This window comes from Hippopotamus amphibius, chromosome 2, assembly GCF_030028045.1.
Source record: "Hippopotamus amphibius kiboko isolate mHipAmp2 chromosome 2, mHipAmp2.hap2, whole genome shotgun sequence".
Classification (NCBI taxonomy): Eukaryota; Metazoa; Chordata; class Mammalia; order Artiodactyla; family Hippopotamidae; genus Hippopotamus; species Hippopotamus amphibius.
The window spans coordinates 48,517,022-48,543,970 of NC_080187.1; the positions used below are offsets into that span (position 1 = coordinate 48,517,022).

The 26,949-nt window shown below is 39.3% G+C and overlaps 1 protein-coding gene across 11 annotated transcripts in view; it reads right to left on the bottom strand.

The window, feature by feature from the left end:
• GDA (guanine deaminase) overlaps positions 1 to 26,949 on the bottom strand; it is a 126,087-nt gene that overhangs the window by 42,356 nt on the left and 56,782 nt on the right. For 7 of the 11 annotated variants that reach the window (XM_057720112.1, XM_057720118.1, XM_057720108.1 and 4 more), the window contains exons 2-7: positions 23,105 to 23,193; positions 16,399 to 16,570; positions 7,343 to 7,430; positions 4,355 to 4,460; positions 2,885 to 2,912; positions 1,636 to 1,743 (exon numbers count right to left, since the gene is read on the bottom strand). In XM_057720112.1, the coding sequence (XP_057576095.1) occupies positions 1,636 to 1,743; positions 2,885 to 2,912; positions 4,355 to 4,460; positions 7,343 to 7,430; positions 16,399 to 16,570; positions 23,105 to 23,193 (591 nt within the window). Of the gene's footprint in view, positions 1 to 1,635; positions 1,744 to 2,884; positions 2,913 to 4,354; positions 4,461 to 7,342; positions 7,431 to 16,398; positions 16,571 to 23,104; positions 23,194 to 23,365; positions 23,418 to 24,940; positions 24,972 to 26,949 lie in introns of all 11 variants that reach the window. The other 4 variants (XM_057720109.1, XM_057720111.1, XM_057720110.1 and 1 more) reach the window with 2 other exon arrangements.

Sequence of the window (26,949 nt, forward strand, 5' to 3'; positions counted from 1 at the left end):
ACAAAGGGACCAAAAAGAAACAGGCCTTGCTAAGTTTCCCCCAGTTTACTACACTTACCTCGTACTCCTCAACCTATCATGTTCCTCCAGGAGTGTACACTTGTCACCACACCCAACAAAAAATACTCAGGTCTGTGTCTTTGTTTGTTTATGAAGGCTCCTGTGTCATATAAAACTTATATGAAATAAATTTGTATGCTTTTCTCCCGTGTATCTTTGTCAGTTTAGTTTTCAGGCCCGGCCAGGGACCCTAAGTAGGTCAAGGATAACTTTTTCCTCCCCTACAATTATGTAGGATTGAATAAAAAAATTCAAATATCATTGCCCACCAAAAAAAAAAAAAAATTGGGGAAAGATGAAAATAGTTAATGAGCCCTAAGAAGATAAATCTTAAAAAAAAAAAAAAATCCTCCACCTACAAAATGATAAAGGATCAATGTGTTGCCTTTCCCCAACATGCCGTTTGTTTTAAGACAGTGGGAAAATTTTAGTGCAGTATGTAATGAAGCTTGGATGGGGGGCAAGGAGAGCTCCCAACTCCCAATTTTAACCCAGCTGGAAGCTTTAGAAAGTGTTTTATTCCTAAATTGCAACCGTTTAATGACAAAGTTGTTCCTGATTTTAAATTAAGAAACTTGGAACAAAAGGGCTTTTAAAATCCATTTTTGTAAGGTGGAAATTAGGCTCTTTTTGTTTTTCAAATAATAGATGGTCCCTCCAAAAAGGAAGGACTAGAACACAGAGAAGGTATCAAATAAAAGAGAAGCAGGAAAGAAACGCATTAAATGTATCCTACAGAGAACAGGTAACCAGCTGGCCATTGCTCCTGCTTGGCTAACGTAACATATCCTCACCTCTTGCAGCCAGATCAGAGAAGATTGAGGACAAAAGGAACTTCAGGTTTCTTAGCTAAAAAATTAAAGAACTAGATTTAGGAGATGTCTGTAAGGGACCTCATATCCTATGATGCTATATCTTGAGGACATCTATGGGCTAAGGGCAGGCCGCCCCCAAGATGTGCCACTCTGGCATGTAGATTATTTTGAGCTAAAAATCAATCAAGGCCCAAAAGACTCAAGAAGAACCTCTGAACTTCCTCCTTACCATGTAAAGGAATTTAAGAGAGGAGGCCTGTCCCAGGAAGGAGCTACTACCATAGATAACTATAGTAAGGTATTAGGAATGGTAGACAAGAGAAACCTAGCAAAGCCCACTGATCAAACTCCTCTCTGTGTCCTATTGTCTTTGAATGGTTCAGCAAACATTTGTTTACCAAATATTAACTCTTTTTTATCTTCCAGTGAATTACCTTATTTCCCCTTGAAGCCTCAGACCCCTACTTCCTTCTCCTTAGTCCAAAACATATATATACCTCATCTTGCCTTGCTGTCTTTGGAATACTTCATGCTTATGTGGATTTCCTGTGCGCATGTAATAAACTTGATTTTCTCTGGTTAACCTGCCTTACGTCACGTTAATTGCCAGCCAAAAGAACTGAAAGAGAAATGAGAGGAAACCCATCTCCTCCATAATCTCAGTAGAAGAAGTGGAGATTATAAGATTACTGCCAGAATTTAAGGTACAGAGACGTCTTGCAGGTCTAGACAGAGGCACAAACAGGAGAAAAATGCCCACCTGAATGTGCAAATCACGGGTCTTCGCAATGTTTCCAAGTTCACCCAACAAAGTCTCAGAGCAGGAAAGGGCAAAGCGCGGTGTCACTATGGGCTGTGCTCGAGAGTACTGGAAATAATCAGAAACACTTGGTAAGTGACTGCATCTCATACCGCAAAACAACTCTGTGTCTACATCCCTAGGGATAGTCCTTCATTCCAGGAGTGGGTGGAAGTGCCGGGTTTCACGGAAATGGCTCATGGATGAGGACAAGGAAGGGTATATTCTGTAGCACCAAGTTCAGTGGAAGAAGATCCCATCTCACATGCAAGACACATGAAGACTCAGACAGGGCCTAGACTGGGTAGCTTTTATGAAGAGAATTAGGAGGCAGAGGAGACGTTTTAAAAGAGAGTGCTGGGGAGACTAAAAGTGAGATAGTGGCCTATTCGCCTTTCTACATCTTGGGGTGGTGTGCTGGCCAGAGCCTACCTGAGGACTGTTAATTAGTTGCAGGAATGGCTCTGATGTTATCTGAGTGGCTGAGCAGTAGAGAAGAACTCATAGAAGGGTGGTGAGGACAAGTCCACAAAGCTGCACCTAGGTCTCCCAAGATTAGATTGAAAGAAATACTGAGGTTTACTATGGCTTCCAATTGGACCTTAAAAAATGGTGAGGGAAGAGTCCGGTTTGTCTATCTAAGAGACAGCACAGTAGAGCCATAGACCAGCCTGCTGGGGTGGGGCAGAAAACAGCACTGCCTCCACAGGACCACCAACACTGGGGCGCTTGGAAGGGGGTGCCTGGCTGAGTGCCTGCAGGCCACGTGACATGCCACACATCTGTGGACCAGGGCAGTTTGGCTGGGGCATCAGGGCTGGACACCACCTGTGTTTCAGACCAGATCAGGGGGTACAAGAGGCCAGAGCCAGTGGTGATGTAGCCAACAAACCGTGCCACAATGCCCGGTTGCCACCCATCTGTCTACATCCACGAAGCCCTCTCCCACCTCCCCACAATTCCTGTTCTATGAAATTAGAAGGTCCCAGAGGAGAAGGAGGGAAAACCACTGAGAAAGTAAAAAAAAAATGCCTGACCTCCCTAAGTTGATGGGTCCAACATGAAAACAATTTAAGGCCTTAGGAAAATACTTCTGCGTGCATGGAATAAGCCAAACGTGGACAGACTAACCTCTACCAAACAATTTATAACAAATCCTACAACTAACATGAAGGCAATTCAAAAACGATCTGGGAACAAGTTTACTTACATTCCTTTGGAGCATTTCTGACACAAATCTGAAATAAAACAACAAACGGGAAGTTAGAAAATTTAGGCATTTTTCAAATAAATTTTTAAAAGGATGAAAACATCATCCTTACATGTCCTGATTTCCATGTAAACATTTCTAATCCTGCACATGTTTCACCATCACTAATTAAGGATTAACAAGTAGTAATTACTCTGCTTTCTCATTTGCAGCCAGAGCGATGGAGTGCAAAATCACAGGGAAATGCAATTTTATCATCTAACATCAGCCTGGCTGTTCACAAGTATTCTCACAGCATTCAAGCCATTCTGCTAGCTTAAACTCTGTTTGGGGGAATACTGCAGTATGTTACGTTCCGTGGATCTTAGAGCTGTGGAGCCCTATGCACCTGGAGGTGTTTAGAAGCCGTGGGGCTCTCTATTCCCAGTGTCCCTAAGATGGAAGCTGCTTGCTCACACAATCACAATAGCATCATTTATTTTCAAAGGCCGAGTCCGACTGGGCCTAGATGTTGGAGTAAAGCAGAAGGAATCGGCCAGACGTAGTTATGAAATGGGTAGTGACAGGGGTGGTGATCTTACCAATTATATCTGCAGGGATAGTGGTATCTGTAGGGCCTATGAAATGGCTATTTCTGTCCTGGCTGAAAATATTTATGAACTATAGCTTCCTGCTTTCTGGTATTCCTTTGTTTAAGAATAAAATGTGAATCAGCGTTCACTATTCCAACAAACACAGATTCATAGAAAAGTTGAGCATGTGCCCAAATGCTAAAGGGAGAGTGTGTGCTTCCTTCTATGGGCACAGAGCAGCCCCTAAGCCACCCTTTTCAGAGGACACACGTAAGGTGAAGGAGGCCTGGGGAATGGAGAAAAGTTGAACTTAAACTGGCATTAGGATACATTTGGTCTTAGACTGATTTAAACCTAAAGAATTTTCTTTTATATCTCTCGGATGTTGAGTGTCATACAACACAATTCCTTGTCAAATCCTCGAAGCACCATGGAAAAGCCATTAAAGAAATGTAGGAAAAGTACCTATAGTGTCAGTAGCCTATTCCCGTGTAAAAAGAACATAACAAAAGCACATGATCTCAAGCAAAAGGATGGCTCACAACCAAAAGTAATTTAATGACTTGCCACAGACACTTAAGGCAAGTTTAATCTACAGGAGAAGCCCAGATCTATGACGAAGGACAGGTAGTGGGTAAACCCTTTACTTAAAAAAAAAAAATCTTCATTTTATAAAGGGATTTACCCTAGGACTCCTATAACAAGTTCCCAGAGGCTTTAAAATATTATTTGATATACAAAAATAGTATTGACATGTAACATTTTCCTTAGGATCAGATCAATTTCATGAAGTTAGGCAAACCAAGACAGTGATACATGTGCACATTCTGCCTAGGTTGAAGAGGTTTCTTTTTCCCATCTCTACCTCCATCCATAAGACAAATCAAGACAAACTTACCTCTCTGTTTCCTTGATTGATTCCTCCGTGGTTTCCTTGTATTCTGGAACAGTGTCATTCAAATCCATGCAGACTTTACCCACAAATGCCCGCTGCCCGAATTTATCTGAGACACACAAAAAGAATCTAAAGTCATGTTTCTTTCCCGAATTGTACCTTTTCTAAGCCTCTTTAAAACATCTTAAATCAAAATCATCATAAAAATATAAGTGAGAATGTAAAAGACCATCACACCATTTAAGAATAATAACAACAAAACCCCAATCAATTCTGTAAGTAGTAAAGTTTCACCCATTGGCCCCGTACTCCTCTGATTACTCCTAGAATGAAGGATATTATTTGCTTAAGGTCTAAACCCAGACATGCCCAGTGCCCTCTGCTATGTGCAGGATTATGAAGAATATACCCAATAATGTACAAGGGTGGGTCAAAAATTATCCGCACTCTGGCTGTAGCATTTATTTTAATTAATTTTTAGAAAAGACCAATATATCATTTTTTCAACATAATCTCCTTGCTTCTCAATACATTTTGTCCATCTGTCAACAAGCTTTTGTATTCCCTCATTAAAAAATGTTTTAGGCTGATCTGTGAGCCACAAATGCACTTTCATCAGAAGTGAAACTTCGTCCTCCTAGGGCTGCTTTCAGGGGACCAAACAGGTGAAAGTCCCATGGAGCAAGATCAGGACTACAGGGAGGATGCTTTAACACCTCAAAATGAAGTAATCCACAACAGACAGGTTTTGAAAAGTCTGTGCATGATGGGTACCAAAACAACTCATGGAAGAGCATAAACAGAAGCGTTTGGATAACTGCAAACAAAATTTGGACTGATACTCTACGGAAGGCAAAAGTTTCTTAGAGAGAATCATTACTGGTGACGAGACATGGATTCATCACTATGAGCCTGAGAGTAAACAGCAGAGTACGGAATGGAAACTTCCTCAATTGCTGACCAAGAAAAAGTTCAAAAGTAAACCGTCAGCTGGAAAATTGATGCTTACCGTTTTCTGGGATTCTCAAGGGCCAATGTTGGAACATTATCAGGAAAAAGTTTCAACAATCAACAGTGTTCATTACAGTGGGATGCTTATTGAAGAGCTGAAGCCTAAACTTCAGATTAAACACAGAGGACTGCTATTCAAGGGAGTTGTGATCTTGCATGACAATGCCTGTCTGCACACTTCTGCCCACACTGTCGACACTCCACAAAAATTTCATTTCAAGGTGTTAAAGCATCCACCCTATAGTCCTGATCTTGCTCCATCGGACTTTCACCTGTTTGGCCCCCTGAAAGCAGCCCTACAAGGATGAAGTTGCACTTCTGATGAAGAAGTGAAGATAGAGGTGCATTTGTGGCTCGCAGATCAGCCTAAAACATTTTTTAATGAGGAAACATGAAAGCTTGTTGACAGATGGACAAAGTGTATTGAGAAGCAAGGAGATTATGTTGAAAGATGATGTATTGGTCTTTTCTAAAAGTTAATTAAAATAAATCTATGGCCAGAGTGCGGATAATTTTTGACTTGCCCTTGTATGTAAAGTATCTGGCCCATAAGGCTTAGAAAAGACACTGTCACTGTTCTTAACTGTAGCAGTGCCAGTATCATTATCTGTGGTGAATTTTGCTTAGCCCTACTAGTAGTTCTCAGCACTGAAGAACCTAATGCTTATCAGAGGTGCTAGAGGAATTCTATTTCAGCTAGAAAGTTGATGCTACATGAGGCAATGTTAATTTTTTAAACAATGTCTCCACCTCTGTCTCGAGTCTTTCAGAAGTCTTGCTACCTCTCTCCCCTGTAATTCATTGTATTACCCAGTCATTAGATTACTCTTCCTTAAAACACCACCTTCATCACATACCTTATCTGGCTCAAAACATTTTTTTGAGTCTTTGATGCATATTTGAATCTCTCCACAGACTCAACCATCCCTTCTGCCCAACAGCTCCCATCCCACCATGCAATGAATCCTTCCCTTTAGTTCAACTCCTCCATCGCTGGCTTCCTGTATCCACTGTGGATGTTCCTATCCTCATCCGCATCCCCCCATGGCATATCTCCTGTCTGAAAGGCATTTTGCTCTCCCCTCATTTTATCTTCCCTTCACAGCCCAATTTAAAGGTGCCTTGAATGAAATCTTCCTAGGTGATCCTATTCTGGGTTCATTCTGTCTCCTCTAAAACTTGCAATACTTACTTTCACTGCCACCCTTGTGGTCTTTGGCATAAACTACCTTGGCCAGCAAGCAGTAGTGTCAGCATCTCAGTCAGCAGCATTTACTGAGCACCTGCTATGTGCTAGGCACTATACTGGGTGCAAGTTTTGGAATCATCAGTCTAAATCCAGTCTCAGCTCTGCTTACTAGCTGTGTGGCTTGGGCATGTTACATAACCTCTCTGAGCATGAGTTTATCTATCTGTAACACAAGGACCTGAATAACTGCCCCAGAAGGCTGTTTGCAGCTGAGCTGAGCTAATCCATTTAGAGTTCTTTGCACAATACCAGGCGTCTAGTAAGAGTACCACAGCTATTACTAAAGTCATTAATCAGTGTGTGCACGTATTAATCAGTTAACCTTGTCTGATTCCTCAAGGGCAGAGACTATTTTCTGTTTTACTGTGTTCCCAGCATCTAGCACAGTGCCCTGAGTCTAGCCAACAGCTAAGACCTATCTGTTGATTATAATAAACTGTTGCCATTCCTAGAATTAGTAAACCTGCTCCAAAAAGCCCTAAATTAGTACACAAAATTCAGACCCATTCACATCATTCTGCAACCAAAAACTAAAAGTAAATAATCAAATACCTAAAGAACAGAAAAAGTTCAAGGGCCACAGCGATATACAAATACCTAATTACTTGCAAGAAGTTCAGTGCTCAACTTCTAGCAATTAAAAGGCAGGACTGCTCACAAGTAGAAGTCACTGCCGGCATGGTCTGGCTGTCTGCTTCATGTGCCGGTAAATCATCCTTTCATCTTCTCACCTGTAATTTCCGCAAGGAGCAGCGATGAGTCAGTGTGAATTGTTCCAAAGTAACAAGCTGTGGTTGTTCCATTCTTTAGTGTTCTCCTCTAAAAATAAATCACAAAAACCATGAATCGCCTGTGCCCAGAAAAGTCACATGGCATATACAGATGAAAATGGAATTTTAGTTTTCAATTTTAAGATGTTTTTATTTAAAGGCATGCCATCTCAATATGAAATGTAGTTAAGGTAAATAGTGAAAGTATATTTCAAAAGTGTTAGCTAGAGGAGAAGTTCATGCTTTTGATTTCTTAGATTCACAGTTCTGTGTTGCAAAATTTATAAAATGTGATACTAATTAATTATTTTTTTTTAGGATTGTTTAAGGATATGAAAACTTTATTGCATCTGGGAGTGAATAAGTGAGATTTTTCTATCAATTACAGGATAAAATTATTCAGCCAGATTTTTAGTTCACCCTGGCAGATTGATCACATATATCCATCGCTCTTCCTCAGCAAATCTCCACTAAAATAATAGTACAGGAGTATAACATTTATAAAACCATAAGCAGAGAGGAGACATGATCAGAAGAAACATTTCAACATCTTCTTGGAAGAAACAAACATGGATAAGAACGTGGAGGGATCTTGGAAAGAGACGCATGTAGCTGTTAACAGGGAATTGGCTGAAAGTCTGTATACAAATGATAAAACCTTGGCGGGACTCTTTTTCCCTGCTGAAATCAGCCAACCACCCATAACCTGCTCCTCGCAGAAGAGATTTGATTTTTGTAGAAATAGGATAATATTTAGAGAGTACAAGCCCAGAAGGACAAGGTGAGGTTGGAAAGAAGAGGTTTAAGTGGCTGACCTCTGGGACCTTGGTCATCTTCCTCAAATGCCACATGTACTACTTCCACTAGTCCTGGCAGGACTGAAGGACTTCTTCCTAGAGAAAATGAATGGCTCTAGAGGAAACATGTCCTCACAATGACATTTGGGACCCACAAGTGAAAGAGCTGTTTACTACCTTCACTGTTCATCATATAATAAAGTTTATCAGTCAACAAGTGCTACCCCAGCAAAAGAAACCATAAACAAGACAAGAGGACAATCCTCAGAATGGGAGAAAATATTTGCCAATGAAGCAACTGACAAAGGATTAATCTCCAAAATATACAAGCAGCTCATGCAGCTTAATACCAAAAAAGCAAATAACCCAATCCACAAATGGGCAGAAGACCCAAATAGACATTTCTCCAAAGAAGACATACAGATGGCTAACAAACACATGAAAAGACACTCAACATCACTAATCATTAGAGAAATGCAAGTCAAAGCCACAATGAGGTATCACCTCACACTGGTCAGGATGGCCATCATCAAAAAATCTAGAAACAATAAATGCTGAAGAGGATGTGGAGCAAAGAGAACTCTCCTGCACTGCTGGTGGGAATGTAAGTTGGTACAGCCACTATGGAAAACAATTTGGAGGTTCCTTAAAAAAACTAAAAATGGAACTACCATAGGATCCAGCAATCTCACTACTGGGCATATACCCAGAGAAAACCATAATCCAAAAAGAAACATGTACCATAATGTTCATTGCAGCACTATTTACAATAGCCAGGACATGGAAGCAACCTAAATGTCCATTGATGGAGGAATGGATAAAGAAGATGTGGTGCATATATACAATGGAATATTACTCAGCCATAAAAAAGAATGAAATTGAGTTATTCATAATGAGGTGGGTAGACCTAGAGTCTGTTATACAGAGTGAAATAAGCCAGAAAGAGAAAAACAAATACCATATGCTAACTCATATATGTGGAATCTAAAAAACTGATGAACCCAGTGACAGGGGAAGAATAAAGATGCAGATGTAGAGAATGGACTTGAGGATACGGGAGGGAGGGGATATGGTGATGTATGTATAAATATAGCTGATTCACTTTGCTGTACCTCAAAAACTGGCACAATAGTGTAAAGCAATTATATTCCAATAAAGAGCTTTTTTTAAAAAAAAAGAAAGAAAAAAAATATGGAGAACAAAATAAAAAACAAAACAAAACAAAAAAAAAACAAAACAAGTACTACCCAACCTAGATCTTCTAATCAGCATCTTGGAGCATCACACTTAAATATGAATGTACATTTAAGGTTCAATGGACACTGGAGGAAAGCTATTATGAAAAAGGGGAGAGGAAAAGGAAGAAAGAATCTGGAAAAAAATATTGGAGGAAATGCAATCTGTAGGTCAGAAAGAAGCTTGATTTAAAAAAAAAAAACAACCCTCTATGATTAACAATCTCCAAGAAATAAAGGAGATATTGTATCCACAAAAAAAGAACAGAATTCTGTGGCAATCAGAGAACAAGCGCTCTCTAAAGGTAAAAATGCTAAAAATGAAATATGGCTCTGGATGTGGCAGTAGCCAGAGGTGGATTTTTCCATTTGCATCCGCTTTTCATATATTTTCAGAATCTGGAAATGATTAAAGTGGCCCAGTGGGAGCCAATTTTATTAAACAAAAAAAAAAAAGAAATATGGGAGTCAACAGATTAAATTAGAATAGAATTTCTCAGAGAAGAAAGATGTAAGGATGAAAACATAAGAAAATTATGCTCAATCTAGGAGATATAACATTTAGAATAAGAGTTCTGTGGGAAAACATTCAGAAGTCTTTCTGAAACCTTGAAAATGTTACTAAAAGTAATTAAAGTATGTGGGCTGAGCAGCTGGATGCAGGATGTCCTGCTTGAGCAGCAGAGGAACTAAGGGTTCTGGGTGTGGAGACCATGGGGGCATAGGCTACCATGGAAACAGAAAATTGACCCTCTCTGAGGGCGCAGCCCCTTTCTCACACCTCATATTACCCTGTTTGGCCCTGGAGGATGGCTGGTTAGCCAGAGATGGGTAAGATTCCTCAGGGGAGGAACAACCTAAGACAGACACAGTTGCAGAGGGGCCCACAGGGGTGGGGCACAGACCTTTACTCCTTCTGAGAGAGGTCTCCTGCCCCCATGGCTGCTTTGCTTCCCATACCCAGCTCAGATCGGGACCCAGGAGGCAAACAGAGACCTGGCTAATAGCAGCTGCCCCCCTTCTGCTGTTCTTGCAAAACACCACTGCCCCCAATTATATGAGGCCTTTGTTTGGTTATTTCAAAGAAAAACCTTGATTGTGGGAAGAAACTGGGAGTGTGAGAACCTTATGCTATCTTGCTTCTGGAATGCCAGAGCTCAATAAAAACAACGTGGGATGAAGCAGCGGGGCTCTTGATCCTAGAGGTCTTGAGTTCCCTGGCCCCATCTTTCTCTTAAATCTGTGTCTGTGTTTCTTTAAGCTTGCGGCACCCGTCACTCGCCCCGAGTTGCCAAGCAAATTTTTTTGAAAAGGAAATGGGGACTTCCCCAAGGTTAAGCCTCTGCCTTCCAATGCAGGAGGTGCAGGTTCGATCCCTGGTTGGGGAACTAAGATCCCACATGCCATGGTGTGCAGCCAAAAACTTAAAAAAAAAAAAAGAAAGAAAGAAATGGGGGGTGAAATTGTATGAGAAATAATATTCGTTTCCAAACTGAAAATCCTCATAGAATGCTCAGTTCAGTGAATTGAAAACAGAAGCCAAGTAAGGCATATAATTGTGAGATATTAAGTCTACAAATAAAGAGAAGATTCTAAAAGCTTCCAGAGAAAGAAAACCAGTCATAGACAAATGACAGGAATCACAACGGCACTGATATTATCACCAGTGATGCTGAAAGCAGAACAATGCCTTCACAATTCTGGAGGAAAGTTTTTTTTAATTTTTTAAAAATTTATTTTATTGAAGTATAGTTGATTTAAGGAGGGAAGTTATTTTAAAGTAGAATTTTATACCCTAGTAAATTATCAGTGAAGTGTGAAAGTAAAATAGAGATATGATTAGATATACCACGTCTTGAATGTTTTCCTTCTTTAAGAGCTTAGGAAGCTCCAGAAGATGTGTTTTAACAAAACGTGAGAGTGATGCAAAGAAGGATTCTTAGGTCCATAAAATGGGAATTAAACACAGAGGAGAAGCAAAGGGAATGCCCAGATTACAGCAGTACTAGGTACAATCCCAACCAGAGTGAAACCAAGGAATGGAAAGTAGGGGAAGATTTTGAGAAAGAACTAGGAACTGATATTGCCTGCCTTGTCTGAGCACTTGGAAAAGTACTGATTGACCTGAGTGGGGTCTGTCTTAAGCAGAAGGATTTCTTTTTTCCTTCTTTCTTGTTTTAAAATTTTAAGACATTTTTTAGAGCAGTTTGAGGTTCACAGAAAAATTGAGAGGATGGTAACAGAGCTATCCCGTAGCCCCAACACAGAGCAGAAGCTTTTTAAAGTGCAGAGGAAAAACTGCACTGGAGTTTTTGCTTCTTGCATATTATGACCTGTGTGACCTTGAGAAAGTTGCTTTACATTCTCAACATCAATTTTTTCATTTGTAAAATTACGGGACTCTGACTAAAATGGGGTTGGATGAGAAACATAAATGTCTGCAGGAACAAAATAATTTGGACTTAAGATAATAGGGAAGAACATTCCCTATCCTAGCAGCCTCTACTCAGTTTCAGCCAATTGTTAAAAAAAAGGGAGAAAGAAAGAAACCAGTGATGTCAGTTAGCCCTGAAGGGCAAGAGAATTAGGAAAACTGGATTTTTATGTCAATCTTCTCAAATTTTAAGACAGTTTGCACATGAAATATGCCTGGCTGCAAGTAAAGGATGTTTATCGAATCTGTCAGCTATAGAAAAGGATGTACTAGCTTTCTACCAGAATCACACACCCAAGAGAAAAGTTAACACCATGACAGAGGCATCAAATTCAATCTCCAGCAACGAAAAAAAGTGCCTGGATCTTAGTGTGTGCTTAGTAAATATTGTTGAATGAACACATGAGGAAGCAGACCTTCTAAAGCAACAAGAGGCATAAAATGATCTAAAATAAGCATTGTTACCTGTAACATTGTATCCTTGAAAGAGGAACAGGCTACTGTAACAGTGAGAGTGAATTAATGACTTGCAAAGTTGGGCCACTGGCTTTCTCTAAGAATGTAGCACAGAAGTATATACAGAAGATTCACTATTTTTCTAAGAAGAGTTGCCAAAAGAAAGAGCATGTTGGAGGGAAGTCTATAGTAATAGCAAGGGAAATGGCTGTGGTGGTGGTGGGGGGGGGGGGTCACGAGAGAAAATAAATGAGCGTGCGTGCGTGAGAGAGAGGGAGAGGGGGAAATTCATTTCTTAGAACAGAAGAAATATTTTATTAAAGAAATGAACTGGAAAAAATAAAATAAACGCAGATCTGTAAGCGAAATTTCAGAGCATCAAGAATGAAGAAAATCCTGAAGGCCAGCAAATTAGCTAGAAGGGAATGAGAATCAGATTGACATCAGCACATTGGATGCTGGTCGGCAAATCATTTTAAAGATATTTCTCTCTATAGCTAAAGTGCATCATTCAAGCGTCAGAACAAAGTAAAACCATTTTTGGTAATTCAAGGATTTGGATATAAGCAAAACACACAGCTTATTGGAAAAGATTATCATCATCTGTATTCCAAGAAAATGAATCCAAATCAAAGACAGAGGACCCAAATTTAAAACATTTTAGGTTAAATGTAGATGGTGAAAAAAATAAACTGGAACTAAAATCCAATGTGATATAACACAGGATATGGCGAAGCGGAGGGTTATGTATTGAGGAAGGGAAGACTAAGTTTCTTGTCTCACTGTATGGGAGACTATAGAGGAAAATGATAGAAGACTTTAACTCTTTTAACAACCTAATCTAATAGATATAAAAAAGGTCATATTGACAGAGGAAACACAGTATTCTTAAAAATGTGCGGAATAACCATAAAAATTGACCTTTTATTAGGTCATAAAATAACAGGGAACTAATTCCCAAGAAAAACAACCACCCAAGTTACATTTACTTACCAGAATAAAAGGAAACTCAAAATCAAAACAAGTGTAATCTGACATTGTTTTAAATTCTCAACACTTTAAACACCTTTCTAAAACAGGGGCTTGAAGAAGAGATCAAAATGGGAAATTTCAGCTAATTAGCAACAATGACAATGGAAGTACTACCCAGACACCAACAGTAAGTCCTTCCTCTAAGTCAGGGGGATAAAAGCGTCTCGTATTAGAAAAGCTTCTAGATGAGAAACTGCAGTTTCAACTTGGACTGGAATGAACTAGAAAGACTAGAAAGTTCAAGAATTGGCCCAAATTACGTTTACGGGACAGGACAGAGAGAGCCCATAGAGGAGGGAAAAAAGGGGAAGGAAGAGAGGGAAGAGGGAGAGAAGAAAGAACCCTCAAAGCTATTCCTGTTGATTCCCACTGGGTTCAACCACATGAGTGTGACTTACATAGTTAAAAAACTAAGGAAAGAATCTGGCTTAAAAATCTTACTAGATAAGCCATCCAAAATGCAGCTACTTTTCTTTTTCACATGTTCTATGTTTGGGCTTCTCAGGCCCCTGTTCTACCCTAGTTTCTCATAAGCTTTTGAGAGGGCTTTTCCATTAATGATGATTTTCCAACTTATAAGAAAATCTATCAGGAATAACATCAAAATATTGGCTGTGTTTCCCAACCTTTCCCCAGCTTTCAATTCTTGATAAGAATTGTCAATTCTTGAGACCAAGCCTTTTGAACTCAAAATAGACTGCAAACTGAAGATGACCATGAGCTTCAAAGTCAGGATCAACAAGCCCCTTAACAGATTATATAATTTCCATGAGCTAAAATAGGGGGAAAGAGTGGCCTGACTCCTTGTCTTTCCATCTTGTGCTTTAGTGACTTGATACCTCTTTGGAATTAGCTGAATTCAATCTGCTGAATTTTCAACAACCCCATAGAGTAAGCATATTCACTCTACTATCCAGGAGAATATTTGCAACCAGTTTGTCTTGACATATTTACCAAGAATCTCACTCTCCAGTCCCTTGACTATAATCTATATTATATACAGATTCCTGAACCTTCTCGTCTTATTAGTTCATTCCAGTCCAAAGTCCAGTTTGAAACTTCAATCTCTCACCCAGTTTGCGAATGTTTAAAGGGAGATATTCCAGGACTGACTGACTGGGATTTTTTTCTTAACAGTCTTAGGAGATGTTTGCTAATACTTTAAATTATTTTCAGATTAAGTTATCCCTGTCAAAATCTGTGGTGCAAAACTCTGGGGTCTTGATTGCCCATTTGTTGAAGAATAGATCCAGGACTGTTTCGTGAGGGAGAAAATAAAAAACAAAACAAAAAATGTCTTGGTTCATGGGTACTGCCTTAGCATCCCCTTTGCATTGCCACAGGCAGTCTTCAGCCTTAGGGACAGATTCTAGTTAACAAATCTCAACTTTCTTAAACAAATGTCAATTATGCGCTCAGCTCATCCAACTCTTAAAGTGCACAGGCCTGCTCGTAATCAGAAACAGAGGATGTGTACACTGAAAATACTTGTCGAGAATATAACACCTATTTCACCTATTTTATTTTTTATTTTTTTAAGGACTTTTATTGAGATATAATTGACATACAATAAACTGCATATATTTAAACTGTACCATTTGATATTTTTTTTCTTATTAGTAATGTATATATAGCAACATTTCACCTATTTTATACTCACTGACGTCAAATACTTTGATTTTCCTCTCTGGGTCAGTTAAAGCCAAATTTGTGACAAATTCTAACGAGTGCATGGACCCCCATGGTATACATTTACCTCTTGGTTTTATTTTATTTTTCTTTCTCTTTATTTTTTCCTTTGCCATGATTTCATGACTCATTTTCTTCTCTTGTATGCAATTGCAGTTTTAAGATATCGCTAATCCTTTTTAGAACAATGCAAGGTATAAATAAATTTTTGAGAATAAAAAGTTTGGTGTGGTTAACACAATTCATTAACACAATGCACTAGCAACTTCCTACACAGCCTTAGTCCTTCTCAGTTTTCCTGGTGTCATGTGGATCCATGCTAAATATGTAAAATCCACAATTACACTGAATTTATAACTAAGCAAGGCAAGTATATAAACGAAAGCACTTGCTTGTACTCTTCAAGGCTTGGAAGAGGCAAGATCTGGGAAACTGGCAGGCTGGCTAGGTCACTGTATAAGGCTTACAATATTATCCTCCTCACACCATTACTTTAAGAGAAAAGCCATCCATGGGTCCAATAACAATGCATGAATGTTCAGACTAAGTGTCCTAGATGACAAGAGTTAGTGGTCAGATAAGATATTCGCACCTTTAATTCTCAACTGCAGAAGCTATTTCTGGCTGCTGAGTGGACTGGGCGTAGGGTTGGAGTAGAATAAAGGGAACTGATTTTCCTGAGAGAGTGAAAGGAAGGACGTTTCAGGGCCTTTAGCTGACACATACCACAGCCACTGTTCTCTGACGGAACTAGCTCCATAGTTCCCTCTGCAGGGGTAATGTCCATCACATTCCCACACGCCCTGCAGCAGGGGACCCTCCTATTTCCCTTCCTTTTGAAGCTACCAAAATAATGTGATATCCTTCTCACTGTAATTTGAAATTTTAATTTAGATTTCCTTGGGTATTTTGTAAAGCAAATACGTATGCCAGGTACTATTTTAAGACCTTAACAAATACTAACTTGCTTAATTATCATAACAATCCTAAGAAGTAGGTAGTGTCATTATCTCTGTTTTTTTACAGATGGGGAAAATGAGTCACAGAACTTTCCAAAGGTTACACAGCTATTCCATATGGTACCCAGAACAGCACAGTGCAACGCCAGGAGTAAAGGAAAACACGTATGCATCAAACTCAAATTTGGTAAAGTAGAACAAGAAGTAAAAGACAGAGAGTAATGAGAACCCGGGGATCTGAGGAGTTAGATTCAAGTTGTCTCTTTGCTAGTGACTCGCTATGTAGGTGAAGTGGTCACAAACTCACAGAGCTGTGAAAAAACTAAAAAAGTCTCTATAGTCCGTTACAGCCTTAACTGCCTATTTTTAGTAACTTAAATCTGCCCCCAAGAAATGGATGTTTCAGGATACTTACGACAACTCTGGTATACACTTCTTCAGCAAAGTCGAGGCTCTGGAATTTGTGTTCTGTAGGAAATGTGTACTTGGTCAGCCACTCCAAAAGCGGGAGGTCTACATTACTCCCGGCAAAAGAGTACTGAGGGGCGTGGATGTGTGTATCGACCAGCCCAGGCATGAAGAACTCACTGGAAATTAAGATAGGGAGAAAGGAATTTAATAACATCTTTAGTCATTTTCCATATCTTTAAATCACATTTTCTCTAGACAGTGATTTAACTGTTTCCTCCACCCAAGTTTAGAGCGGACGCAATCAGATTGATATAAATTATTCTACTATTTAGAGGTCAGAAAATAAAAATGAAACTCTGCTGGGAGAGATACAGTCCTAAATTGGAATGGCTTGTTGTAGTTAACCAAAGGTGATGAAAGGAGAAAAACGCGTAGCATTGAGCAGAAGCAAAGCACAAGAAATGCGTGACGCTACAATTTACTCATATATATGACTTTGTTCTCACAATTGGGGGTTGCAGGGCAGAGAGCAAAGATGAGAGAGGAGGTCAAGACTTCTAGATCCGTGATGAGGAATTACACACAAGTCACTACGGATGACTGATGATGAGAAACAGAGTGGCCACAATTTTAATCAGTGGCAGTGCTATGCACTCAATACAGTTGCAGTGCTATGGCCGCCATTCTCCAGATGCTTCTGATCACCCTCACTGTTCCACCAATCCATCTTCCTATTTCTGTTAACTCTTAAAACAGAAAGTCCTAGAAAGATGTTTTTAGAGTTTTCGGAGGCAGTACCCACAGAAGGGAGGCAGCCCAGTGCTAACAGATACTTTAAGGTTTTCTAAAGAAATAATCCAGTTCGCCTGCGTCTAATCGCATCCCAGCAGATGTTTGTTAAAGGACAGTAGGCACCACCACCACCATCACCCCAAGTAAATATTAGTCATAGTTGTATGTACATAAGAAACTTGAACTCAAGACTGGACATAACACAGAATCTCCTGTAGTACCATTTGAAATGTATAACACCTAAATGGAAGACAAATAAAGCCACAGGTGTCTATAAACAGTTTATTTTTCAAAAATGAAAGCTAGGAATGGTGGTGGTGGTGATGATCATGGTGACAGCAGGTAATGTTTACTGAGGTCGGACGTGTACAGGGCACTGAGCACAGCATTCTAAGTACATCATCTTTTTTGTGGAAGGCAGTTTATTACAGGGGTTAAGTACATACATTCTTGACTGAGACGGCCAGATTTTGAATTTATGCACCACCATAAACCGGCAGTAGGATATTCAGCATATTATTGAACTGCTCGGTGACTCAGTTTCCCCTTATAAAATGGAGATAGTAGTTTCACCACAGAGCTGTTGTGAGGACTGAGTTAGCATTTTTAAACATAGTGCCTAGATAACAGAAAACACCAAAAAAAATTAGTTGTGATGATGATATAATGCCCACAACAAACTTATGAAGTAGTATTGTAATCCCCTCTACATAAGAGTAAATTGACGCTCAGGAAATTTAAATAGCTTGAATCATTCAACTTCAGCTCTGGAACCTAGCCTCAATACTCTTGGTCACCACCCTCTGAATTTTTCATTCAAAACTCTGGAAATGAAACGCAGTGACAAGCTACAAGTACGTCAAGAAGGCAGCATTAAGTGGGCCTACAATGTGGGGGGATGCAGAGGGTCAGTGTCAGTCACTGACCTCTCCAGGACACTTCAGTCCTTGGGGCTTGTACTGTGCCCACCATCATAAAATGGAAGGGCAGTGTGACTTCTTCAGGTAGTTGAATTGTTCAGTCAAATAATATTTCCCACGTATCTACTGTGTGTAAGAAACTCTGTTGAGCCTTGAGTCCAAAGAAAAATAAGACATCTTCTTGTCCTCAAAGAGATTATAATCTAGTTGAGGAGGTGAGGGGTGAGTGAGGAAACCTCTCTCTCTCTGTCTCTGTGTGTGTGTATGTGTATGTGTGTGTAAAAGAGAGACAAAGACCAAGACAGAACGTAAGAGCAGTTTCACTCCAAGTAATTTACCAAGTGAAATAAGACATATGTTTACAAAAAGGGTTGTATAAGACTGTTTATAGAGGATTTATACATACTAGCCTCAAATTGGGAACAATCCAAATACCACAGGAAAACAGATAAACTATGAAACATTGATACAATGAAATACTCTTTAGCAATGAAAAAGATTGAACTACTAATATACACAACAATGTGGGTGACTCTCAAAAACATTATTTTGACTGGAAGAATCCAGACACAAAAGAGTACATGTTGAGTTATTACATTTATATAATGTTCAAAAACAGGCAGAAGTAATCTGAGGGATAGAAATCAAACAGTAGCTGCGGATAAGGGGCTGGAGAGTGACTAGAAGCAGCACGAAGGAATGTTCTAGGCTGGCAGGAATGTTTTATATCTTGATTGGTGTGATTGGCAAATACATATGTATTTGTTAAAATTTATCAAATTATATGACTAAGATCTATGCACTTTACTACATAAAAATGTTTCCTACAAAACAACTACAAAAAAAAGTTTTTTAAGAAAGGGTCTTGAGAGACTTCCCTGGTGGTGCAGTAGTTAAGAATCCACCTGCCAATTCAGGGGACACGAGTTTGCTCCCTGGTCTGGGAAGATCCCACATGCCATGGAGCAGCTAAGCCTGTGCACCACAACTACTGAGCCTGCACTTTAGAGCCTGCCAACACAACTACTGAAGCCCGTGCACTCTAGGGCCTGCATGTCACAACTACTGAGCCCGTGCACTGTAACAACTGAAGCCTGTACACCTAGAGCCCACGCTCCACAACAAGAATAAGCCACCACAATGAGAAGCCTGCGCGAAGTGGTGAAGAGTAGCCCCGGCTCGCCACAACTAGAGAAAGCCCACACGCAGCAACGAAGACCTGACGCAGCCAAAAAAATAAATTCATTTTTTTAAAAAAGGAAAGGGTCTTGAATACTCAATTTAGTGAATTAACGTATATTTGTTATTCCATAGCCAAGAGGGAGGGGATCAAGAGAATAGTTGATCCTTTGCTTTTTATCTTCTTCTGCAGAACTGTGACATATTGAATCCCAAGTTTAGGAAGATGAATCTGGTGGTGGCAGGCACATGTGGGGACTCTCTTGCAATCTCTCAAGCATGAGATCATTTCTGAATAAAGGAAAAGGATATATAAGAGAAAGAACTTGATCTTTTATTAACTCTAGGTAGAGAGTCAAAGAGAGTAACTTTTTGAGCATGTGAGGCTGAACACATGACATAAAGTACAGAGAATTTAAAAGGAAAGTCCATTTTGAGGGAGGAGCAATGCCATACTAAGCCTACAAAGTATGACCTCCAAGTCTCCAAAAAGCAATTGAATGCATGGGATTAGAAGTCACAGAATTAAAGATGGGATTCAGATCTGAGAGTCTCCCCTGATTGGGTAACCCTGGACATTGGTGGTTCCAGAGATTTCCGCAGAAGAAAGAACAAAACTAAACCTTGAGCAGTATCCTCCACTTATAAAGAGTAAGACTGAAGAAGAGAAGGTTGTGCTCAGTCCAGGCAGAATCACTGGCAGGAAGATAGAGACCTATGATAGAGAGGTGCCGAGGACAGCAGTGAAGGGAAGGAGTACAGGACAGTGACCGGTGTCAAAAACTGCAAGAGTCAAGACGCTGAGAGCTCTCATTCCCATACAGTGATTGGGGAGACACCCGATTTCACATGGGTTCAGTCCTTCGCTATCTAAGTATTTACCCAGTCCTAGTATGTTTTAGTTACTGTCTTAGGTGCTGAGGAGAGAGCCATGAACAAGAATGACAGGTGTGGAGAAAGTACTGGGCAAAAACTATTCAGTAGTGAAAGTTAGAACAGTAATGTAAGGCAAGAGTGAAAGTTACTTTTTGATTTCCATGTAGGAGAAACCTGAGCATGTTCTGAAGGTAGCAGAGATGAAAGAAGTAAAGGAGATAATGCAGGGTACAAAGTCTTCAGGGGCAACAGAGAGCAAGGATTTACTGTATCAGAAGCTTAACTTTCATCCAGAAAACCTAGCAGTCCTTTTTAGGAAGCAGGAAGTATTATGAAATGCTCATTAGTAGAAACATTCTCATAATCAAAGTTATAGTCCAGGATTATTATAGATAGCAGTACATGCAGGAGTGTGAACTGTCAGAGCTGCATGTGAGATTAGAGGTCACTGAGCCTAGTTACTCATTTTACAGAAAACAAAAAGAAGCTTGAGGATGGCAAGCTTTTCAGTGGCCCAGCCAGGCACAGAACTCAGTTCTCCACTCAAGATAGCACTTGCAGCTAAATTGTTGCCATCAAAAGTCAAACTGCAGGCAAAGCAGAGGGGCTTGGAGGCTGAAGCAGGAGAAGGTGAAAAAGCTCTCCTTTCTCCTCCTGCTCTTCCACTTTCCTCTTTTCACTTTCATCATTGTCCTAACTTCCTTAGAAAATCTCAACTTTCCCCAGATAAAAACCATCAACTTCACATTCCAAACCTGCAGTGCTGGCCAGGCTATATCAGAACCTGAGGAAAAAGAACAATATGTGCCTCTGTGTGCTCTTGTCAGAACATCCACCTGTCTTTTAACCATGTGGAAAATGCTAGAAAAAGCCTTACAGTCAAAACACATGACTCTATACATAAAAGCCTGAGTTACCCAGTCTGCTTGCACACTAATGGCAACCCTCATCAACATACCCTGCAGGAGATGCAGTGGTCCCAGGGGCCTGGGAATCCTCAGCTGTTTGAGAACCGCTGTTTCATTGCACAAAAATCCAAGGGTGTGAAACAGACAACAACATCTTGTCCTTATTAAAAATTTTGGTATTGTATTCATTGTGAGTTTTTTGCATTAATTTTGATTTTTAAAAATACTGTATTAAATTATTATTTATCTTGATTACTAAGTTTTTTACATTCCCTACCACCATTAAATTCTGTGCTCAAGGTGAATGCCTCACTTGCCTCACCCTAATCCTGTCTCTGTCAACCTCTCTGTGGTCCATGGTCACAGTCTGATCCACTCCTATCAAAGCACTGCTCAGAGTGCTCCAGTTGTAATTTTCATTAAAAAAAAAAAAATTCCACACCATGCTGAGATAGACCTGTAGATACACTGACTCTATTAAACAGACTGTCAGAGACATCATGTATTTTAATCCTGACTTGAAGAAATTCAACTGTACCTATTTTATATGTTTCATGTAAAAATCACTTTGCATTTTAAAAATAATTTTTCTTCAGAGATTTTAGTCTTCCACCAAAGTTCACATTTTTTCTTACCTTATCATTTTTCTGTGTGTAGTGCTTACAGGTCTCCTGGAATATGCATTTGTTAGATGGATTTTAACTCCAAAAGCAGCCTCATAAAGAGCAACAAAAGGATATGAAGACCCTCAGATGTGTTCACCTTGCTCCCCATCCTCCAGCCACTCTATCCTCACTCTCCCCCAACCTCCACCTCATCTGCTCCCAAGCCGCAATCTAATCCTTCACAACAAAAGCATGCAAGAAGGTGACTTATAAATGTCAGTTGTTCCTCAACATATATTCTCACGAAAATCTAGCAAGAGAAAGCAGATGGTAACAGCAGAGGTGACGGAAATGATCTCCATGCCCATCGGATTCATCTGCATGTCCATTGCCCGCATGCTTCTAAGCCCACAGAGAGGCAGCTGGGAGAGGGAAGCAGGCAGGAGTATAAATGTGAGTGCAGCAAAACTTTAGGGTCAGTCACCCCATCTCCCTGGACTGTGGCCAGCTCCTCTGCCTCAAAGCCTTAGGGGAAGCCCAACGCACAGATCTGCTGCAGTGGACAGGGTGTCTACCACCACCTAGGACAATCCTTTGCTAACAGCCCAGGAGACGAGCTCAAAGAGGGGAAGTGGCTTGCTTTCCATCAAACAGCTGCAAAGCTGTAAGGTGAGGATTCATGCCAGGTGTTCTCATTCCTAATTCAGTGTTCTCACTACATTACTCTGAAGCCGCTTCTCAAGTTATAAAAGTGTTTTTAGAATGAAAATGATTTTGGTTGACTTAGGAACTTTTATTGACTTTGGAAACATACTTGGCCTGAAACCAGAAAAAATCTTTGAGTTTAAAAAAAAGTATTCCCCTTTCTATAAGACATATCACCCAGGCTATGAAGAGAGTGGGCCAATCACAGGAAACACATGTGATACAAATATTAACCACTAAAGTAGTTGGAACATAAAATTGTAGCTCAAATGCGCTTTTGGAGATAGGTCTTCCCTAAGCACACTGTCAGAGTTCGTCCTCTGCACCCCGCCCCCACTAGTTTATCTCTATCATGCCCCCTCGTCACTTCCTTTACAAAAGGCATTGCTGTCATGATATCTGTGCACTTGTTTATGCCCCCTGTTCCCCAGGTGCCATAAACCCAGTGAGGACCAAAACTCTGTAGGTCATTTTCACTTCTAGATCCTATTCTTGTACATAATAAGCTCAACAGATATTTTCTGAAGAAGTAAATGAATGATGGCAGCCTCTAGTTCTCAAAGTTTCTGTCTTTCAGTTCCATGTTCTCTATTTACTCTCTTTCCCACTTCATCCTCAAAAAAAAAAAAGCCCCTGTGTCTCTCAAGACTGGTTCTCTTCACTTGAGACTATTGAGACTACTTAACAACATCAAATAAAAAGGGAAAACCTTGGCTCTGACTTACTGGTGGCTCAGTTCTCTTATTTCACATGGCTTGAAGCACCATTCTTTGGCCAGCTTTTCTTGTTCGGATGCTTCTTCCAGAAACACTATCTTTAAAAAAAAAAAAGAAAGAAAGAAAAGAATCGTGAATTAATGAACCATAGTCATTTGTTGTTATTAAATATCTAAATCTTAAAAGAGACTATACCATATCTGAATTAATTTTAAAAGGTATTTGACAGCAAATGGGATAGAGTTTAGAAGCAAAAAGACTGGGATTTACCTTTGCTTGCCCAAAGAAGTAAACTGCATGAAGTTTCTCCTTTTCTGCCATTCTATAGATATAAGTAAGACTTCAAAAATTCTAATTTGAAGATACAGAGTAGTAAAAATGGCTAATTGGTATCTATTTGTCCCCGTTCCCCAAAATGATGAAAGGAAACAATTGTTTATAGAAAGTATACCTCACTGCAGATGAATGAAAGATTTTTGTTAGGCTGTTATAGGAAACTGAAGTCCAGAACACAGTAGTGGTATATCATGGGACAGTTTATTAACATTGAACATAACTGCATGTAATAATTGCCTGACAATGGAATCTTAATGTGAACCATGTTAATATTCTGATGCTAGACATCCACTATAAAGAGTCTGCTATATTTTTCTAGTATTGTGCATGAGACACTAACAGAATGACCTCTCACATGGGGCGTGTTGAGTCCATGGGCAATTGGTGGGAAACCTTGGATGGTTCCAATCCCTCTTGGTCTGGTTTCCCCATCTGCAAACTGGGCATAACATCTATACATACTTCACAGAGCTACTGTGAAGACGAAATATGGTAATTTCAGTTGAGAAGTTAGCACATCCCTGGAACATTTAAATACTAGATATGTTGTATCTATTGTTGATTCTTTTTAAATACAGTGTGAGTGCTTTCTCTATAAAAGTGGATTGCAAAGCAAGAGAGGACAAGGAGAAATGAAATATATGTGCAGGAAATAACCTGTTTCATTTTTAAATGCAATATTGTAAACATGTTCTATGGAACATGAAATATTGAATAAAACTTATAAAATGTATCTAAACAGAAGCAAGGCAATATACTGCAGGAAAAATAGTTTGTGGAACAGAAAATAAATATTAACTTCTCTGTTCATTGATGGTATCCTTTTTTTAAAAATAGGGATTTTTATCATAAGAGAAAATAAAATTGTAATTCTTACAAATAAGGAAAAGTACTTTGATGATTCTAAAAATATATTTGAATCAATAAATATCAAATCAGATACAAAATTAATTGAAATTCACAAAAACAGAATTTATCAATGTATCTCAAAGCTGATTTACCATTACCAAAGGGAGGGAAGGAACAAATGGAGGGAGGGAGGAAAGGAGGGTAGGAAGGAAATATTTGTAAAGTACTACATTCATACATTTGAAATAAACACGTTTGAGGAAAATCTAAATGATCAAAATTTATTCTGGAGAGATAGGCAAACTGAATGAGCCAGTAACTATAAGAAACTGAGGGGGGAGATAAATTGGGAGATTGGGATTGACATATACACACTACTATATATGAAATAGATAGCTAATAAGGACCTACTCTATATAGCACAGGGAATTCTACTCAGTACTCTGTAATGACCTAAATGGGAAAAGAATCTGAAAAAGAATGGATATATGTATATGTATAACTGATTCACTTTGCTGTACATTAGAAACTAACACAACATTGTAAATCAACTATAGAATAAAAATTAATTTTAAATAATTTTTAATTTTAAATAATTTTAAATAAATAAAAGCAGATATGAAAATTAAAAAAAAAAGAAACTGGGGAAGTTTTACTAACCTTTTAGGAAAGCTCATGTTTCAGAACCATGCTGTATAATAGAAATATAATGCCTGTCATAAATGCAAGCCACATTTATAATTTTAAATTTTCTAATAGCCACACTAAAAGTGTAAAAAGGAACAGGTAAAATTAATTTTAATAACATGTTTTATTTAGCAACATAGGTGACCAAGACAAAAAATTATGTCAACATAAAAGCAATATAAAAGTTATTAACTTTACTTTTTCTTAGTACTTAGTCTTTAAAATCCAGGGTATATTTTGCATTTAAAGTATATTTCAATCTGGTTGATAAGTTTTCATTAGAAATACTTCATCTGCATATTTAGACTTTATATAATCTACAAAAATGTAGACTTGTATAACCAGGTTGTCCCCAAAACACTGAGATGAGTATCCATTTTTAAACGAGAAATTAAATTAAAGATAAAAATAATAAATTTTAAAATTAAGTTCCTCAGTCATATTAGGCACATTTCAGATGTTTATTATACCATAGTAGACAGCACACATTCAGAGAATTTTATAGCAAAGTTCTTTCCAGCTTACAAAGAATAGATAATGTCTGTGCTGAGAGCTCCAGGGCATGGAAAACAATGGACACCTCTCTATTTTACAAAGCTACCATAATCCTCATACCAAAACCTGACAAAACACACACATATACATAAACACAGATACACAGATAATAAAAATTATAAGCCAATGCCTTTTGTAATGTAATTATTAAGTAATTAATAATAAATACAGATGCAAAAATAATCCCAATGATATACTGGCAGTAAAAAGCAAAAATATGTTAAAATAATAATTTAGCATGTCTGCAGCATGTAAGCCTTAATTATTTTAACTAAGCAGGACACCTCTTCAGTGAACTGATAGCTGATATTGAGTAGTTAGGCAAGGGCCCTACTCCTCAGAGACTGCTGGAATAAATCCACCTGCACTCTTTTCTGTTTTCTTAAGTCAACATGAAAACTAGAATTCATGTGCTTCTCAAATACACAACAGGGATCTTGATCTGTACCATTCTCTTCAAAAAGCTCTGTACTACTTCCTTGTTCCCGACCTGCTCCCACCACTCTCCGCTTTGCTTGTGACCACCCACAAAAAGCAAATTCCCCTGTGTCTTCAATATCTATTCCGAGTTTCTCCCTCCTGACAACTGGAGCTCTTCCCTGAGGATATGGCCTCCCCTATGCTTCTCAAATAGCAGGTATTCATACGTCAGGGTCACCCACCATGGCCTTTTCTAAACCATTTTCCTGCAGCTTCTTGTAAACATGCAAAGCTCCCTTAGGACCTGCTCCTTTCAGCTTTCAAGGCATCCTTCCTCTCTCTTTGTTGCTCTGCTTTACCAACCTTTCTCTCATTATGCAAATCTGTTGACACCTGCCTCACGCTCTTTCTCTCCACCGCAAGCCCTGCCTTCACTCCTTATCACATCAACATGGACAACCCTTTGGAGATCATAGACCTATTTTCATGAACTCATCTTCGTGTGATCTGTTTATAAACAGAGAAGTTTATGAACTTTATTTACATCATGGCCATACCTCAGGCACGGCATGTTCATGACCCCTGACTACTCTACCTCCAAAACCACGAAATCACACAACTGACCACCATTTCCTATTTTTCCTGTCACTTCAGCTATTCCAAACAATGATCCACCTTAAAAAGCCCTCCCTTTACCTCCTCCTCTCTACTTTCCCCCAGTCCGTCAAGCATCTTCTTTCACCATTTTCCTTGTCCAGCTGGATTCCACCAGCTACAATTTTCAACCCTGACTGCACCCATCCCGGCTTCTCTGGGCTGCCCCTGAGGAGCCAAGCAGCACTGGAGCAAGCACACCACGCGGCAGACGGAATATCCATGGTTATCAAGCTCTAAGGTGCTCCAACCAATGTCTGTGCCTGGCTCCCTAAGACATTTCCCTAGCCCTGTCCTTACTGTCAATAAAACTGACAGGAGACCTAATTGCTTATCTACTGACATCATTAGAA